We start from the raw sequence: 18,698 nt of genomic DNA, 5'->3' as shown, positions 1-18,698 counted from the left end.
TGCTAAGTATAAGTACATTCTCAGGATACTTAAGTTTTGGTTTCAGGCAATCACAAAAAAGCAAAGATTGAAATAAAATGAGTCTCAAGAAATTTTTTTGTTTCCTAACTTACCCACTTCCTAAACCACATGCCTCTGGAAACTCTATAAACTTGGAGAAACAATGACAGCTGTGGAAGGGCATTAGATCTTTTGTTCATGGAGTCGCTATGAGTTGACCTCTAATCAATGGCAATCATAATCAACAACAACAACAACATATACTGCTAGGAGAACAAACAGGCTGCTCCTTGGAGGAAAGGAGTCTGTAGCTTCGTCTGACATACTTTGGACATGTTGCTAGGCAGGACCAGTCCTTGGAGAGGGACATTGTGCTTGGGAGGGTAGAAGGACAGCTCAGGAGAGGATGAGATGGATTGATTCAGTGACTGGGGTGATGGGAGTGGGTGTGTCAGTGACTATAAAATTGGCACAGGACAGAGCAGGATTTAGAGCTGTTGTATATAGGAGTCACTGTGAGTCGCAGGCGACTCGGCAGCACATAACAACAACATGGTTCAAATCCAACAGCTGTTTGATGGAGCAGGACAAGCAGTCTCCTACCACGTGATTTACTGCCTCTGATAACTCATTGGAGGGTCAGTAGCAGTTGACTCCGACTCAGCGACAAAACACCAACAACAATGTCCATTAAAGTTATGCTTTTCCCACACTGTAAGTCTATTATGTTTGCAGTGGCATTATGGAAATTTTGGGAGTTTGCTTTTGTTCTTAATTTTTGAATACTGTAACAATTACCAAAATAGGACACACAGATGCTCTGGATGGATCCATATTCTTGATGTAAAGAAGGTGTGCGGTTCTCAAGGCAGGTCCTGTCCTCAGACGAACGTGGACAACCAGCCACAGCTTCAGTGTTTGTTTTGATCAGTGTCTTTCCTTGACTTCTATTTGATCATGACCCTCACACATGCTACTGTGGGGCCTTGGACAAATAATTGGCGCTCCTTGAACTCCCAGTGCCTCTATTCCATGAAAAGGGAATGAGAAGAGAACTTGGGAAGATCAGATGAGGACGTTCCTGTAAAGTATAACTTGTACCTGAGCAAAATTTCAACCAGTATTAGAGTCAAGGATTAATATGGGAGCTCTGGGCTGTAGTCTGCAGGAAGTCTCACCTATAACATAAAGGTGGCACCTCTGCTGATTTCACTTCTCAGGAGAAAGATGGCCTGTCTCCTGCGTGATTTACATCCTTGGGAAATCCACTGGAGGCTTAGCTATGAGTCAGTTTCAACTTGATGGCAATGAATTTGTCTTAATATTGGGCAGACTGAAACTTCACCTTTTAAGTTATTTCATTTTTAAGTTTAAGCAAATGATAGTCCATGCCTACGACTCGATGGCACTTAACAACAACATAGAGAGAGCTCAGTGGGCCTAGTGGATAGAAAATGATGCTACCAGGCCAATGGTGGGTGACTTTAATCCACGGCTCTCAGGCCTGTTTTTAATTGGTTTTGGTCAAACATTCTTCTAGGTAAGATAGCCCTGGTCTGTCCACTTGCTGTACAGAGGTAAATTGTGGTTGCTGTGAAGCTGAACACTGTGACGCCGATGCATCTAATGTGATAATGGTTACCCTGGTGGACGGTGTTTGGTGGAGCTTCCCGATTAAAACAAGCCTGGAAGCAGGAATGGCATCCACTTCCAAAATAGCTTGACTCTGGAAACCCTGTGAACCTAGAGAAAGGATGAAAGTTATACAAGTGTTCAGGTCTTTCATCCTAGGGTCACTATGAGTCGCCTATGACTCGACGGCGTTTAACAACAACAAATGTCAAAAGGTGTTTAACAACAATAAATGTCAAAAATGAGTGAGATATGAGAATACGTCACATCTATTTCATGTATATTTGTTTTCTTCCTTTAGGCCAATAATATCAGAGAGAAACGAGCTTCTTGTTCAATTTTTGTCAGATCTAAGTTTAACTGCGGATGGATTTATTGGCCACTACAAATTCAGACCAAAAAAATTGCCCGCAACTACAGTACGACCTGTTACTACCACACCCCCTGTAACTTCAGGTGAGTTATCTGTTTTGAGGTTTTCACACAAAGGGAGGGAGAAAAATTACCTGAAATAGAAAAAAATTAACAGGAAAAGTCCCTGGATATATCTTCTATAAAAACATATATAAGTGAATAATATGATTCATTAATGGCAGAAGGTTTGAGTGGAAAGTATCTAGAAGCTAATAAATTTCAAATGTCACCTAAAAAATTAGTAAATCTATTTTAGATTTCTTCCCATTTGGCCGCCAGGGAGCTCTGGATAAAATGCTGCACTGTAATTCCGAAGGCAGGTAGTTCAAATGCAGGACCTGCTCTGCGGGAGAAAGATGAGCAGTCTCTTCCTGTGCGATTAACTTCCTCTGAAAACCTGCCAGAGGGTCAGCTGTGGGTTTGTTCCAACATGATGGTACACAGCAACAATAACAACAGTACATGCAAAGCGTACTTTTTTTCTGGCAGTAGGAAAATTATTTATTTTCATTACAAAGACTCATACTACTTTAGGTTCAAGTTCTAGGATCTCGATGTTTGACTGTTTTACGCATTTGCTAATTAATATTCTAGACTTTTCCCTCTTCTTCCCAAAATGTGTCATAATAAGATCTGTTATACTTTAAATTTAGAGTAAATAATAGAAAAATATACTTCAGGAAGACATATGCCTCGAAGCAAACCAATCCCAGCCTTTCTTACTGCAAAAGTCATTTGGGAATCTCTGGCTGGGGAATTGGAATTGGAGAGGTGGAAGTGGATCCTCAAATCCAACCTACATCCTGTCAGCCCCTGAGATTCAGTCCTCAGAGGTGAAAGTGCTTATAATAGAAAGAAAAATAGAAAGTAAAGATGTAAGGTATAAGTTACAAGTTCTAGCTTATCTAAGGATTGGTTGCCCAGCTTTTTGACTCATCATTTCTCTGCTTGCACCTTGGTTGGGTTGCACTGAGTACAGATCTTTCTGGAAGGGCAGGTTTCTGAGCGCTCCACAAGAGTGCCACCTGGTGGCTTGGACGTGTACTGCCTCATTACCTCTCGCCGGCTCATCATCCACTCATCCATTTCTCTCCAGTGAATTACCTATCTCGTTGCACTTAAACTGCAAATTTTTCCCCAGCTTTCACCTCTGCACATAAATGTTCTTTGAGACTGAAGGCCCGAATTTGTGATTATTCAAAAATTTGTGATTGTGAAATGTTTCACTAAAATAATATACACCTCTTTTTCTGGTCACAATGTTAACTGCCTCAAACCTGTGTCTCCACTTCTTTTACAAGTTATGGACCACATGACCAGTAGCCTCACCCTCCAGATCATCTTTGACTTCTTCTGACTGACTTCCTCACTGCATACCCTTCACCACCCTCCCACAGATTAAACTAGGCGGTATTCCCTCGTGCTCTGGACATGTTGCAAGGAAGGACCAGTCCTTGGAGAGGGACATCATGGTTGGGAGGATGGAAGGATAGTGCAAGAGAGGAAGACCCCAGATGAGATGGATTGATATAGTAACTAGGGTATTGGGGAGGGGGTAAGTGTGTCAGTGGCAATAAGACAGGCACAGGATAGAGCAGGGTGTAGGACTGTTGTACATAGGGTCACTATTAGTCTCAGGCAACTTGATGCACTTAACAACAATGAATTTAGCATCCAACAATGGTGACCGCAATTGATGACTTGAAATGTGGGTAGCGATACTGAGGAACTGAATTTTGTCTTTCATTTTAATTCACTGAAATAGCCTCATGTCATATCATCTCAGACAGCACAGGAGCCCCGACTCCTTCATATGATCTTCATGCTTCAGAAAACCTGCACACATTGGTTCTAGACTTTTGTTTCATTTTCAGTCTCTGTTGCCTCTTTCCTTATGCTCTAAGCGTTTTGGTTTTTATCTCTAAGTGTGGGCAATGTTGCTGATCAACTTAGGTGAAGGTGAAGATCAGCTTTGTGGTTTACAAAGGTCACCCTGGCCACAGGGTGAAGGTCAGCAGGTTCTTGTTGCCATCCAGAGAACTGTTCCAGAGCAGAAATACAGAGATAACCGAGCAGTGAATGGGAGCTGCTGATGGGCCATCATGACTAATTGCATTAGGGAGGTCAAGGGAGTGTCACTGTGGCTTCCAAACCCCTGACTTGCACAACTAGGGGCCTAGTGTTACCATTCACTAAGGTGGAGAACTGGGTTTAGAAGTGCATCCATGAGTTCAGCCGTGACCATGTTATATTTGAAGTATCTGTGAGGCAGTCAAGAGCAGATGTTGTGCAGGCGATTAGCTATATGGGCCTGTAGGCCAGAAGAGAAATTTCAGCAATATGTATCAATGAAAACGTCATCGGCATACCGATGGTAATTGAAACAATGATTCAAAAGGAGATTGCCTAGGAAGCATTTGGGGATAAAAGGAAAACTAGACCTCAAGAAATTTGCTACTTAGGATTCTAGGCAGCTAAAGAAGATTGAGCAGAGTGACTTGGAAGAAGAAGGGAGACCAGCAGGATGGGACGGGCTTCCGATCTGTTGTTCATGGGATCGCTGTGGGTCATACTCGGCTTGACAGCACCTGCAAGAGAAGGACCAAAGTGCTTCCATTTGATTCAGTGGTGAGGAAACTCCTGAAGACTCCAGCAAGCATTGCATGAGCTGTTGTTCAGTCCCAGTCTAGATAGAGTGGACGACAGGTGGGCAGAACTGGCCGAAGGGACTGGGATAGTTAATATTTGCAATCGGGCCTTAAAGGAGGGAGACAGGCTATGAGTCTCACTAATCCTGATGGGAAGTAGATAGCAAAGAAGGTGAACACATGGCCGAGAGAAGGTATGAGGTGATAAAATCTGTTTCTTCCCAAGGACTCACAGGAAGGTTGGCCTTAGAACTGAGGCATCCTTCTCTCTCAGGAAGGAAAGGGAGGAGGGACACGTAAAGTTAGGTGAGAGTTTTGATGTTTCTTTACCCTCTTGACATTAGGCAGGGTTGCTTGCTGAGATTGAGAAGGAAGGTAGTTTATTGTTGTTGTTATGTGCCATTGGGTCACCTGTATCCCATAGTGACCCTGTGTACAGCTCTGAACCCTGCCCTGTCCTGAACCGGTCTCACTGACTGACACACCTACCCCCATTACCCCAGTTACTGTGTCAGTCTATCTTATCCAGGGTCTCCCTCTCTTGCATTGTCCCTCCACCCTTCTGAGTATGATGTCCTTCTCCAGTGATTGGTCCCTCCTGGCCACATGGCTAAAGTATGTGACACAGAGCTTCAGAATCCTAACCTCCAATGAAAGTCTTCGTTTCACCCTCTCCAAGACAGACCTATTTGTTTCCTTGACATTTCCTGGCATATTCAAGACTCCTCTCCAGCATCACAACTCAAAGGCATCGATTCTTCTTCTCTCATCGTTAGTCACTGTCCAGCTCTCTGATGCGTAACAAGTAATTGCAAAGACCATGGCCTGGATCAGGCACACCTTAGCTCTAGACTGGCATCTGGAGGAAAATGAAAAAGACTTGAAAATGTCTGTGGAACATGGGAAAGTGAGTTGATCTGTAAACTAGCCAGTCTCTTTGATGAGGGTCCAGTGAGTATTCAGTTCTCTGGATCCAGGGGGAAATGGAGCTATAAACCAGGCTGGAATTTTACTAGTCAAAAACTCCAGAAGAACAGCGGGAGAAAGGGCATTTAAAGCTATTGTCAAGAAAATAATTGAAACACTGTACCGTAGGGACGAAGTGGGATGGCTGAGGATGAAAATGGATTCAGAAAAGTGTGGGGTTAATGTGTTGGGTCTACAATGATTGGAAAGCAAAGTAGTTACAAAAATGATTACGTGAACAAGCTTGAAAGATGGGTAACTCTAGCAGAGTGGTTGAGAATTTGGTGATGAAATATTTTAACACGGGAACATTTGAGCACAGAACCGAGTCTCTGAGGGGACCTGAGTTGTGTGATGACATCAAGGACATTATCCATGAAGAATGCAAAGGCCATTAAAAAGGTAGAGGAGAAAGAAAAGTCCAGAATGGATTTCTGAAGCTTGCACCAGAACGTAGAGAGGCCAAAACTAAGAGGAGAAATGCTGAAGAAGAGATGAGAAGATTTCAAAGGGCAGCTTGCAAAGACAAAGTGCTGTAATAAAATGTGCAAAGAACTGGAGTTAGAAAACCAAAAGTTTATCTAGCTGAAAGAACTGAAGAACTAATTCAAGCCTTGAGTTGCAATTTTGGAGGATTTCATGGGCAAAATCTTGAATGATGCATCAAAAGAAGAATGAAAGAATCTCAAGAGTCACAGAACCACAAACTCTTGGCTGATAGAGAATCTTGCCAGGAAGTAGCATGTGATCAAGAATCGGTGATAACGGAGGAAGAGGTTCAGGCTGCACTGAAAGCATTCACAAAAAATAAGACCCGAAAGATTGATGGAATACCAAGTGACATGTCTGAACTAACAGATACAGCCCTGAAGATGCTCACTAATCTCTGCCAACAAATTGACTGGAAGAGATCCATATTTTTTCCCATTCCCAAAATAAGTAATCCAGTAGAATGAGGAAAATACTGAACAACATTGAAACTGTCAACAACTTCCTCTTGCTTGGATCCATAATTAACATCCTTGGTACTAGCAGTCAGCAAATACGTAGACACATTGCAGTGGGAAAGTCTGCAGTTAGGGACCTCTCCAAATTATTGAGGAGTAGTGATGTCAGTTTGAGGACTAAGATGTGTCTGATTCAGGCCATGGTCTTTCCGATCACTTGCTATGCATCTGAGAGCTGGACAATGAATAAGGATGACAGAGGGGAATTGATGCCTTTGAGCTGTGGTGTTGGAGAATCCCATGGATGGCCAAAAAAACAAATATATCTTGGAGAGGGTGCAGCCAGAGTGCTCTTTGGCGGCAACAATGATGAAGCCTCACATACTTTGGGCATGTTGTTCGGAGGGGCTATTCCTTGGAGAAGGACGTGATTCTGAGAAGGGTGTAGGATCAGTGAGGGAGAGGAAGACTCTCGGCCAGGTGGTTTGATGCAGAGACTACCACAGTGGGCTCTTGTGTATTAGGAAGTGAGGATGGTGCAGGATAAAATGGTTCAGATCTTCTGTTCATAGGGTTTCTGTGAATTGTACTTGACTCGATGGCACCTAACAACAACAATCATTAAAACCTTGCTGAAAATTATTAAAAAACCAATTGAAAACAAGTAAAATCTTGCTGAAAATTATTATTTTTTTAAAAAAAAAAAAAGACCAACTGAAACAGTAATTACATTGACAGGGAACTACCAGGAATTCAAGCTGAGTTGAGAAGAGGCTGTGGTGGGAAGGATATCGTTGCTGATGTCAGATGGATCTTGACTGAATGCAGAGAATACCAGGAAGAGATTTACCTGTGTCTTATTGACTGCAATGGTGTTTGTGTGAATCATAATGAAGTAGGGATAATAACATTGAGAAGAATGAGAATCTCTGAACTCTTAAGTGTGCTCATGAGAGTTTGACTGATAGTGACCTCACATGGCTGTAGAATTGCCCTCTAGGGTTTTCTAGATTGCAGTCTTTGTAAGAAGGCATCCTCATGGTGTAGTGGTTAAGCACTTTGCTACTAACCTGGAGGTCAGCAGTTGGAATCCACTAGCTGCCCTGCAGGAGACAAAGGAGACTGATTCTGTAAAAATTACAGCCTTGGAGTGGACTTGGGGGTGGGGATGAATTGCATAACAACGAAAGAGTTTTTCTTTTACTTTTCAAGGAGAAGAGTGAATTGGGGGGGGAGGGGATGGTTGGGCAGGGGGCAAAGTGCAACAATGAATGATTGGAAACCGTTAAATCTCTGTAAACTTTCATGAAACTTAATTGAAAAAAACAAAATTACAGCCTTGAAGATGCTGTGCGGGCAGTTCTACTCTGTCCTGTAGGGGTCAACGTTAGCCAGAATCAACTTGATGACAAAGGCTTTGCTTTTTTAAGTCTTTTTTAATTCATTGCATGTTGTTTTGTTTTATTTTGTTTTTATTATTATTCATTTTCCTGAAAGCATACAGAGACTTTGGATTTCCATACATTCATTGTTGCACTTTTCTCCCTGCCTACCCCCTCCTCATCCAGTTCACTCTTCTCTTTGAAAAGTAAAAGAAAAATTCTTTCATTGTTGTACAATTCCTCCCCACAAGTCCACTCCACTATGCTGCCTTTGTTCTGGACTCCTGTCATGACAATAATACCTAGTAGTATATCCCTTTAAAACAGTTTTCTTCCTCATCTGTTTCAATGCAGTATACATAATTTATCCCATTTTTCTCAGTCTCCGCCCAAACCTGATGTCAGTCCTGTTTTACAGCAGTGGCACTATGCAGCATCTGTCCTTTTGTGATCGAGATATTTCACTCAGCATAATGTCCTCTAGGGTCACCCAGTTTGTATAATATTGCATGAGTTCCTTTTTTTCAGTGCACCGTAGTATTCCATTGTGTGAAAATACCACAGCTTCTCTAGCCATCCCTTTGTTGATGGACACTTGGGTTGTTTCCAACTTTTTGCTATTGTGAACAAAGCCACAATAAACATTGGCGTGCATATATATGCTTGAGTGGCAGTTATGGTTTCTTTAGGGTATATTCCCAGTAGAGGAATTGCTGGGTCAAATGGTATTTCTATTTGCAACTTTTTGAGAAAACGCCGTACTGCCTTCCACAGTGGTTGCACCATTTTACACTTCCACCAGCAGTGAATAAGGATTCCAGTTTCTCCACAGTCTCTCCAGCATGTGTTGTTTGCTGTTCTGTTAAATTTTGCTATTCTTACTGGGGTGAGATGATATCTCCTAGTTGTTTTTATTTGCATCTCTCTTAGAGCTAGGGATTTTGAACATGTCTCCAAGTGTTTGTTTGCCATCTGAATGTCTTCTTTGGTGAAGTGTTTGTTCATATCCTGTGCCCACTTTTCAGCTGGGTTATTTACCTTTATCTTGTTGTGGTGCTCGAGTATTTTATAAATTCTAGATACAAGTCCCTTATCTGACATGTAATTAGCAAATACTCTTTCCCAGTCGATGGCTTCCCTTGGCAGCAGCTCTCTAGATCATTCTCCCACAGAACTGCTGGGTGACTTCAAATCACCAGCCTTTCAATTAACAGCCAACTACTTAACCATTGCACCACTAGGGGTCCACAATCAGCACCCGTGATACCAGCAGTCAGGAGAAAAGAAGATATATTGCTTTGGGCAAGTCAGCTGTCAGGGACCTCCAAAATACTGAAGAGCAATGATGTCAGTTTGAAGACTAAGGTGTCCCTGATTCAGTCCATGGTCTTTTCCATTACTTGCTGTGCATCTGAGAGCAGGACAATGAATACAGATGACAGAAGAGTTATTGATGCCTTTGGGTTGTGGTGTTGGAGTAGAGTACTGATTATCCCATGGACTGCTAAATAAATGAGCAGGTATGTCTTAGGAAAGATGTGGCCAGAGTGCACCTTGGAGGCAAGGATGGTGAAGCTTCGTCTCTCAGACTTTGGATATATATTCCAGGAGAGACTGTTCCTTGGAAAGAGATATCATGCTTGGAAGGGTGTAGGGTCAATGAAAGAGACGCAGACCCCCAGTGAGATGGATTGACATGGTGACTGCAGCCAAGGTCTCAAGTGTTCACAGGGTCACTGTGAGTCGTGCTTGACTTCACCGCACCTAACAAAAACAACAACATTCACTTATCGCTGATGCTTCAGGAGTTCAAGTTCAAGTTAGAACTCAACACTTGACCATAGCTGACCAGTGGGTTTTCAGAGGCCGTTAATTACATGGGAGGAGATTGCCCATCTTTCTCTTAAGGAGTAAGCTGATGGATTCAAACCATGAGGCTTCACTTTGGTAGTTCAGTTCTTTACTGCTAAACCGCCAGAGAGGTGGCCTAGTGGCAAGAAGCTGTGCTGCAATCCCGAAGGCAGGTGATTCAAACCCACCAGCTGCTCCGCTGGCGAAGGATGGACAGTGTCCTTCCGTGGAATCACCTGCCTCTGAAAACGCACTGGAGGGTCAGCTGTGGGTCAGTTCTGACTCAACAGTACTCAACAGCAAACGGTGCAGGAGGATATGGTTCATCCCCCCCCCACTGGGCAGCTGGTGGATTCAGACTGCCGTAGAGACATCACTTTGGGGTTGGCAGTGCGACTACCCACGAAACCACCAGATGGTAACAAGGATGAAGTAGTTTACCTGGCTGATCCATAGGTTCTTAACCTCTAATATTCAGAGCTGGATAATGCTCAGTGGTGGGGGATTGCCCTGTGCATGGGCGTCGTTGATACCCATCCCTGCCCTCCACCCACTGGATTCCAGTAGCATCCCTCCTACCTCATTCCCTAGTTTTGACAACCAAGAAGTCCTTCATTCTTTTCCAAAGAAAAAATCAGCCCCGGTTGAAAACCACTATGTTAATCTGTTTGGTTTTGCTTTTTACGATGCTTACAGCAAGTGCCAAGCCTGAAATATTTAATGACGAGTTGTATTAAGTCTGTTGTTGTTATGTGTTGTCAAGTCACCTGTGCCTTATAGCGACCCTATGTACAATAATAGCCCTAAGCCCTGCTCTATCCTGTGGCAATCTTATTGTCTTTGGCACATCTACCCTCATTACCCTAGTCTGAGTCAATCCATCTCATTAGGGGTCTTCATCTCTTTCTCCGTCCCTCCACCCTCCCAAGCATGACGTCCCTCTCCAAGGACTAGTCTCTCCTTGCAACACGTCCACAGAATGTCAGAGGAAGCTTCAGAATCCTTGCCTCCAAGGAGCAGCCTGGTCTCACCCTCTCTAGGACGAACCTTGTTTGTTCTCCTAGCAGTCCATGGTATATTCAGTCCTCTTCTTCAACACCACAGCTCAAAGGCAGCAATTCTCCTTCTATCATCCCTAGTTGTTGTCCAGCTTTCTGATGTATAGCAAGTAATTGCAAAGACTATGGCCTAGATCAGGTGCACCTTGGGCTCCAGATTGACATCATTGCTCTTTAGTTCTTTGAGTGAGCCTAGTTTCCAAAAACCTGTACTTCGAGAATTTGGGCAATTGAATCACATTTTAAATGCACCAGTGATCTCAGAGAGTCTTCCTATTCCTAGAACTCTTTTTTTAAAGTGAGAAATTACCTTTATTTTCTGAATTCAGATGTCTCATCCTGGGTTTTTCTAAACCTGGCACACATGAGTCTATTTTGGGGTATAGTGTTAGTTATGTATGAAGGAAGACGAGAACAGGGCTAAATATAGATTATCTTTGATCTCGGGTTTGAAATTCCCTGGAGGATATTAAGTTGCCCTGAGCAAATTAGAGCAGTGGTTGATAGCGTGAAGAATTTCTTTTGCGTGCTTTTTAATGATTGCATCGCAATGACAGATGGGTGGCTCAGGGAAATTGATGGGAATTTGAAATTGATAGTGTCTGATTAAAACACTAATTACATTTTAATTCATTGTCTTGATTCTTTTGTCTTTCCTCTGTTGAATTAAGGTGTAAAACCTACTGTGGCCCTGTGTCAACAGAAGTGTAGGCGAACTGGGACTCTGGAGAGCAATTACTGTTCGAGTGACTTTGGTAAGAAATAAAAGCCAGCCTTTTCTCCTTAATCAGAAATTTGAGACTGCATGCTTAGTCTCCAGGGAATGGCCATGAATTTCACAGTACAGGGGCAGTAGCCCTGCCTGCTTATTGACCCAGGGAAATATTTTCTTGCACACCAACATGTGTTAACTTGTGTTGTTAAAATAATTTGCTTTCACAGCGGAAAAAAGTAGATATGGAAAATATGCTCCCTGGGCTATTTTCATATGAACATAATTAATTTGATTCCCAGGATGCATGAAATTGTTTTTCTGTGTATTCTGGCTGCCTGGGTTTTTCTGAAAAACAAACAGAAACCCTGTTTTGCTTTTCTTTCTCATGTGTCTTTTCATGTACTGACTTTCACACATCTGTAATTCATCTTAAGTAAATTAGAAATGTATCTAGATTACATGCTGAAGCTGATTTCGCAGAGAAGAAATGAAAATATTTTCTCCGTAATGTCTTTCCCAAAGAACCAAAGTATAGTCACACAGAAATTTGTCTTGGAAACCTGACATCTCTTTGGGACCATTTATATTCTGGAACCTGAGGGGATAAATATTTAATGATTTAGAATTTTCAAGGGCTTTTTTTCCTTAGGAAGCTCTGGTGGTCCTAGTGGTAAGAAACTGCACCACCATCCCAAAGGCATGTGGTTCAAATCCACCATCTGCTTTACAGGAGAAGGATGGGCAGTGTCCTCCCGTGTGATTAACCGCCTCTGAAAACCCACTGGAGGGTCAGCTCTGAGTTGGTTCCAGCCCAGTGATACACAGCAACAATAAAAACAAGTATTTTTCCCTATTTGTTTTTTAATGTGCCCTCTGTGGAAACATTTCAAAGCAAAGTATACTCAGTTGAATTCTGTGAATTATCTTTTTATTTTATTTTATTTTTTAATAATTTTAATGAACATTTACAGGGAATTTGGATTTCCATTCATTCATTGCTGCACTTCTCTCCCCGCTCAGCCCTCTCCCCCCGCCCCCTAGTTCGCTCCTCTCTTTCAAAAGTAAAAGAAAGACTCCCTCCCTGGTACACAATCCCTCCGCACCTCTCCCACCGCCCCAAGTACATTCCACTATGCAACCTTAATTGTGGACTCTTGTGATTACCATAATACCCTATCATACATCGCTTTTAAATTATTCAGTCCCTCATCTGTTTCAGTGCAGTATACACAATTTATCCGGTTTTTCTCAGTCTTACCCCCACCCTGATATCAGTCCTGTTTTACAGCAGTGGCACCATGCAATATTTGTCCTTTTGCGACTGAGATATTTCACTCAGCATAATGTCCTCCAGGCTCACCCATTTTGAATAATATTGAATGAGTTCCTTGTTTTTCAATGCAGTATAGTATTCCATTGTGTGAATATACCACAGCTTCTCTACCTATTCGTTGGATTATCTTTTTTTTTTTTAAAAAAAAAAGCTTTAAAAAAAGCATTATGAAAAAGTCTTATTAGTGAAAGAAAGTTGCTGAATGGAAATCCAAATTTTCTGGAAACTTTCATTAAAATATCAATAAAAAATAATAGTAACAACAAAAAGAGAAAGTTGCCACAACCTAACTGTTGTTGTTGTGTATCATTAAGTGGGAACTGACCCCTGACCCTCCCGCGGTTTTCAGAGGTTTAATCACATGGAAGGAGACTGCTCATCCTTCTTCCACAGAGCAGCTCGCGGATTCAAACCTTGTGCTTTCGGGATTGCAACGCAGCTTCTTGCCAGTAGGGCCACCAGTGCTCCCTGCAACCTAATTACACATCCCCAGAATCAAGCCCACTGTTGCGGAGTTGATTCTGACACATCATGACAACCTTCTGTGATGTTTCCAAGGCTGTAAATCTTAGTGGGAGCAGACTGGCCCATCTCTCCCCAGAGTAACTGTCACTGTTATGTGCCAGCAAATTGGTGAGTTTTCACAGGAAGAGATTGTCCGTCTTTTGCCTTCAAAGCAACTAGTAGATTTGAGCCATGTGCCTTCCGGTGGTACAACTACTTACCACTCAGCCACCAGAGCTCCCAACAGAATGACGAGCGGATTTGAATTCCAGTCCTTTGGTTGCTATGTGTTATGTACCGAGCAGTGAGAATCGACTGATAGCGGACCCTCCATCAGCTTTTCAGAGGCAGTTAATCACATGGGACAAGTTGACCCGTCTTCGGCCTTGAATTTGGCCACTCAGCTCCTTGCCAGTCAGCCACCGGAGCAACCTGATCTTTGGCATTTAAACACCGATGTGGGAATGGTTTATTTTTAGGGAGCTTTGGTGGCCAAGTGGGTGAGGTCAACTCAAGGACTCGTGGTTCACATCCTCCAGCTGCTCCAAAGGACAAAAATGGGCAATCTCCTCTTCTTTTCTTTTTTAAAATTGTTATTATATTAGTTTATTAACAAAATTTGAATGCCTTGTTTTCCAGAACAGATTTTCCCCATTTCCCTCACTCGCCCACCCATCAAATTGTACAACCCCATGATTAATCCCTCCCCCGCACATCCTCAGCCCTCTGCTTCCACCCTCCCCCCACCTTGGATCCTTATACTCATTCTACAATAATGGTTTTATACGGTATCTGTCTTTGTGGGACTGAGTCAGTTTACTCAGCATAATGCTCTCCAGTCCCTCCCAAGTGAGGCACTAATTTACAAAATTATTGCTCCTGCGTGCTGTGTAGTATTCCATTGTGTGAATGTACCGTAATTTGTCAATCCATTTGTGGTTGGACATCTGGGCTGTTTCCATGTTCTTGTGATGGGGAATAACACTGCTGTGAATGCTGGTGTGCAAGTCTCTGTTTGTGTGTCAGTTCTCATTTTCTCGGGGTATATTCCAAGCAGAGGAATATCTCCTCTTGTGTGATTTTCTGCCTTTGAAATCCCTTTGCAGGATCAGCTATCAGTCAATTCTGATTCGACAGCACATACAGCCAACTTCTGGTTAGCAGCCCAGTATGTAATTCACTGTGCCACTTGGGATTCTCACAGCTTTTTACGCTAATTACAAAGGGCCTTGCCTGGAGAAGTCTGATTGTTTTCTCTCTTGAAGTAGCTAGAAATCTTAGCTGTGTTTGCATGCTGAGATTCAAATAACTGGCATATAAACCACAAACAAATTGGATAAGGTGCCACATCCGGTTTAAAATCTTCTGTAGGAAGTGTTTCAGGAACACCGTTTGCCCAACAAAAACCCCTGAAGGCAAAAAGGGGAAGGATAGAAGGATTGATGGAATTGAGAGTTACAGGGATCAAGTGGAAAATGTGCAGTGCTAGAAAACATAATGGGTGTCTGAATGTGTGAATGAAAAACTGATTTGCTTTGTAAGCTTGCACTCAAATCACAATAAAAATATGTGAACAAGAAGGAAGACTTTAATCAGAGCAAAACAAGTATCCAAGAGAGGGCCACAGGTTCAAGAAGAAATGAAAATAGAGGGAGAATAGATTTGAAACAGATGATAGATATTAACCCACAAGACACAGGAACATAGATTTCAGTGGCTCAAGTGCTTCATGTATCTGTCAATATATTTTAGTGTAGTAATATTGCCTCTCAAGATTACTATTACTATTTATTATTTCATATTCACAGCCGGAGGTTCACAATGTTGTCTCTGCTTTGATAATTGTTCCTTATTTATAATTCAACATTCTGCAGAGTCTTCTCAGCAACAGGTTGATTCAAAAAGAGCAAGGGACATGAAGGAACGGCCATATCTGACTTTTACCAACTCCTTGATGGGGAACTGTCCATCAGCAACACAAAACCAATTCCTGTGAAGTCAGATATGACTCCCACGTTCCTGCACCTATTTCTACTTGCTCGTGCCAACACCAATCTTACCTTTACTTTGTTGTTGTTAATTGCCATTGAGTCAAGCACAAATCATAGCAACCCTACGAACAAAAGTCCTGAAGCCCTCCTATAATTATCGTCATTTATAGAAGAAGTTCATAGAGTTTCCAGAGGCATGTTGTTTAGGAAGTGGATGCCACTCCTGCTTCACTTTATTGGGTCCAACAGTTGTTGTGACAGCTCACATAGACCCATAGAGGGGAAGTCAAAGCTATTATTCAGATTAGTAACAGATACCCTCGCTCAGTCAGGACAGCTTCTGAAATGTGCTCACAGGTACCTCAGACTTCAGTCTCATGAATCTAGGCTCTTGTTGTTGTATATTGTCAAGTCAGAACTGACCCTGCAGAGGGTTTTCAGAAGCCGTTAACTGCATGGGAGGAGACTGCCTATCTTTCTCCCTCAGAGCAGCTGATGGGTTCAGATCACATACCTTTGGGTTGCCAGCGTAATTTCTTGCCACAGAGCCACCAGAGATTGTTTCGTCCTACCAATTATGGCTCTCCCCTCCTCTGTCTCCACTCTTCCAACAAATTTTGGCAAAGGCTCTTATCTCTGGGTCGGTGGCTTAGCGTCCCAAGGTCTGCGCTGTCTCATGCCAGGTCTCTGGTTCTCCGCTCTGGCTCCTATGTTGTTGCTCCCATAGGCCCTGGTCTGGCTGGTTCAAAGATCTCTAGCCCTGAAGGACATACTGTGTTCTCTTGCTGCTTCTTTGCTGCTGGTGAGATTCTGCTTCAGTTTAATAGCAAGACTAGCCAGTCTCCTGTGGATGGACTCACACACTCTTCGCATATTCCCACACATCCATCTGGCAAAGTCAAAGTCAATGGGTAGGAAAGCCATTCTGAATAATAACCCCTTCATACCACAACTACAATGTGGTAGATAGTTAGTTTCCTCTTCTAGGTTCCAACACCTAACAACTAGGTAATGGTACAGCCCTTTAGCGCCCTTTAAAAAAAAATTAATTGGTACTTTAACTAAAGTTTACAGAAAAGTTGGATTTTCATTCATTCATAACTGTACATTTTCTCCCTCCCCCTTCTTCCCCCTCCCCTTTCTTTTTTGTAATATTCTTTCATTGTTGCAAAATTTCCTCCCTCCTCCCCCTTCCCCGCACCCTTCCCCAGTCCTTTTTGCTATGTCCTTCCTATTCTGGACAGTTGTCTAGCCCCTTTTTCCAGCCTGCATTTTCATGACAAATGTACAGGATCGAATTTGAGAACTCTATTAGAGCCTTTTCTTTAACTTTACAATTTGTCATATCTGAAAAGTAGAAGAGTAGAAAAATGGGGGATTTTTTAGCGCTGCTTATAATTTACCTTCACTATACCAGTTGTCGCTGTTGTTGTTGTTGTTGTGTACTGTCAAGCTGGACCTGACTCATCGCTAACCCCCCAGTGGGCTTTTGGAGGCAGTTAACCGCATGGGAAGAGATTATTGCCCACAGTTGTTTTTCGTAAATGTTTTCTTCTCCAGTGTTGGCTGGCACTGTGATTACAACAGTCACTCGAGGTGGGAGCCTCCATGCCACGGTCTCGATCATCAACATCTACAAAGAGGGGAATCTAGCAATTCAGCAGGCGGGCAAGAGCATGAGTACCAAGGTCATCGTGGTCTGCAAGCAGTGCCCGCTCCTCAGAAGAGGTGAGCAGGGAGGAAACCTTGGTCCTTTGCCCAGGAGACCTCAGGGACAGAGAAGGCACAATTCAGGAGGCACATGGAGGACCTTTCCGTGTCATGGCTGCTCTGTTGTTGTGTCACATCAAGTTGGTTCCGATGCCTAGTGATCCTGTAGCATAAAACAGAAGTGACTCAGAGGCTTTCCAAAGCCGTCTCTGTTTTTTAGAAGTAGACTGTCATATCCTTTCCCCATGGAGCCGCTGGTGAGTTCAACTCATAAACCTGTTGGTTGGGGGAAAGAACTTACCCACCGCGCCCCAAGGTTCCTAACCAGCCCTCTCACAAAGTGAACTCAGCACTTACCTGTTGGCCATTCCTGGTATTGATGTGAGTAGAACTGAGCTGGAATCCTAGTTCTTGATTCTTTGGATGAACCAGGATGAAGGACTTCAAGAATCATGGATCAATAGGGAAAAGACGCAGAAGGAGCAGTTTAAGGGAAAGAGATTTTTTTAAACAGTTGCAGTTAAAATGCCGCTGCCACATTGAGAGGAAAATTCCCAGAAGGCAAGAGAAAAAGCATAGCTGAGGTTCACAGAGAGCATTGCTCTGGAAGGCGCCCAGTAATTACACTGGACTCCAGAGCTGGACAGAGACCCAGATACCACGTTGTCCTGGGCCTTGTGTTGGCAGAAGTTCAGTATGATATTGAGATGAATTTAGTTCTTGGTTGGTCACAGCCTTACGTAAGATTTTCATCTAGATAGCGCAAATGTATACTTATGCCATTTATAGAACAGTTATTCAGAAGTAAGTGAATAGTCTTAAGTGGTGTCAACACAATACACAAACATTTTCATTTTATATTCTTTCTCTTTAGGTCAAAATTATATTATTATGGGCCAAGTGGGTGAAGACGGGAGAGGCAGAATCATGCCCAGTAGCTATATCCTGATGTTCAAGACCAAGAACCAGAAGCTCCTGCATGCCTTGAAAACCAAGCAATGTTAACAGAGAACTCTGAGAGGTTACGCTGCATTCCACATTATCTTTGAAAGGTCTAGTTTCTCTGCATAGGGAAAAACCTCAAGAAACAAACCTTATGAAATGAAATATTGGGCATTCCAGTGATCAGACTGGTTTGCTCTCCACCTGATGTAGCTACGAGGTCCTCAGTTATCTCTGAAGAAGTCAGCCTGTGCACCCAAAGGATATATATATAGGAGACCTGTGTGCTTTAGTGCAGTAACAAGAAACAATACGTGTCAAGCACAGACAGCTTGGAAGCCTTTTATTTATATGTGCCTATGGAAGGGGTTTTGGGAAAATGATTTGTGTGAAGATGTGAACAAAAGATTCTTTTTTATAGGTGCAATATTTATAATATGCGTTGTACCTTTAAACATCTGTGCTGAAGTGTTAACATTCTTCTCTTGCATTCTTAAAAATCAGTGCTTAATAAAATATTTTTAAATGATTACATACCAGTCAGTCATTAAACGTGTTATTCAAGAAGGTGGAACATTATCACAAAGAATACAAGCAAAAAAGCC

At 42.6% G+C, this 18,698-nt stretch overlaps 1 protein-coding gene across 1 annotated transcript in view; it reads left to right on the top strand.

Moving 5' to 3' along the window:
• The window catches only part of PCOLCE2 (procollagen C-endopeptidase enhancer 2), a 99,059-nt gene extending 80,903 nt beyond the window's left edge, over positions 1–18,156 (top strand). The window contains exons 6-9 of the mRNA XM_006895109.1: positions 1,934–2,088; positions 11,570–11,653; positions 17,002–17,169; positions 18,026–18,156. Coding sequence (XP_006895171.1) covers positions 1,934–2,088; positions 11,570–11,653; positions 17,002–17,169; positions 18,026–18,156 — 538 coding nt within the window. The remainder of the gene's footprint in view (positions 1–1,933; positions 2,089–11,569; positions 11,654–17,001; positions 17,170–18,025) is intronic.
• Positions 18,157–18,698: the final 542 nt, after the last annotated feature.

Source organism: Elephantulus edwardii, unplaced genomic scaffold, assembly GCF_000299155.1.
Source record: "Elephantulus edwardii isolate Elephantulus edwardi_28Jun2011 unplaced genomic scaffold, EleEdw1.0 scaffold00158, whole genome shotgun sequence".
Classification (NCBI taxonomy): Eukaryota; Metazoa; Chordata; class Mammalia; order Macroscelidea; family Macroscelididae; genus Elephantulus; species Elephantulus edwardii.
This window is presented reverse-complemented; position numbering and strand designations above follow the sequence as displayed.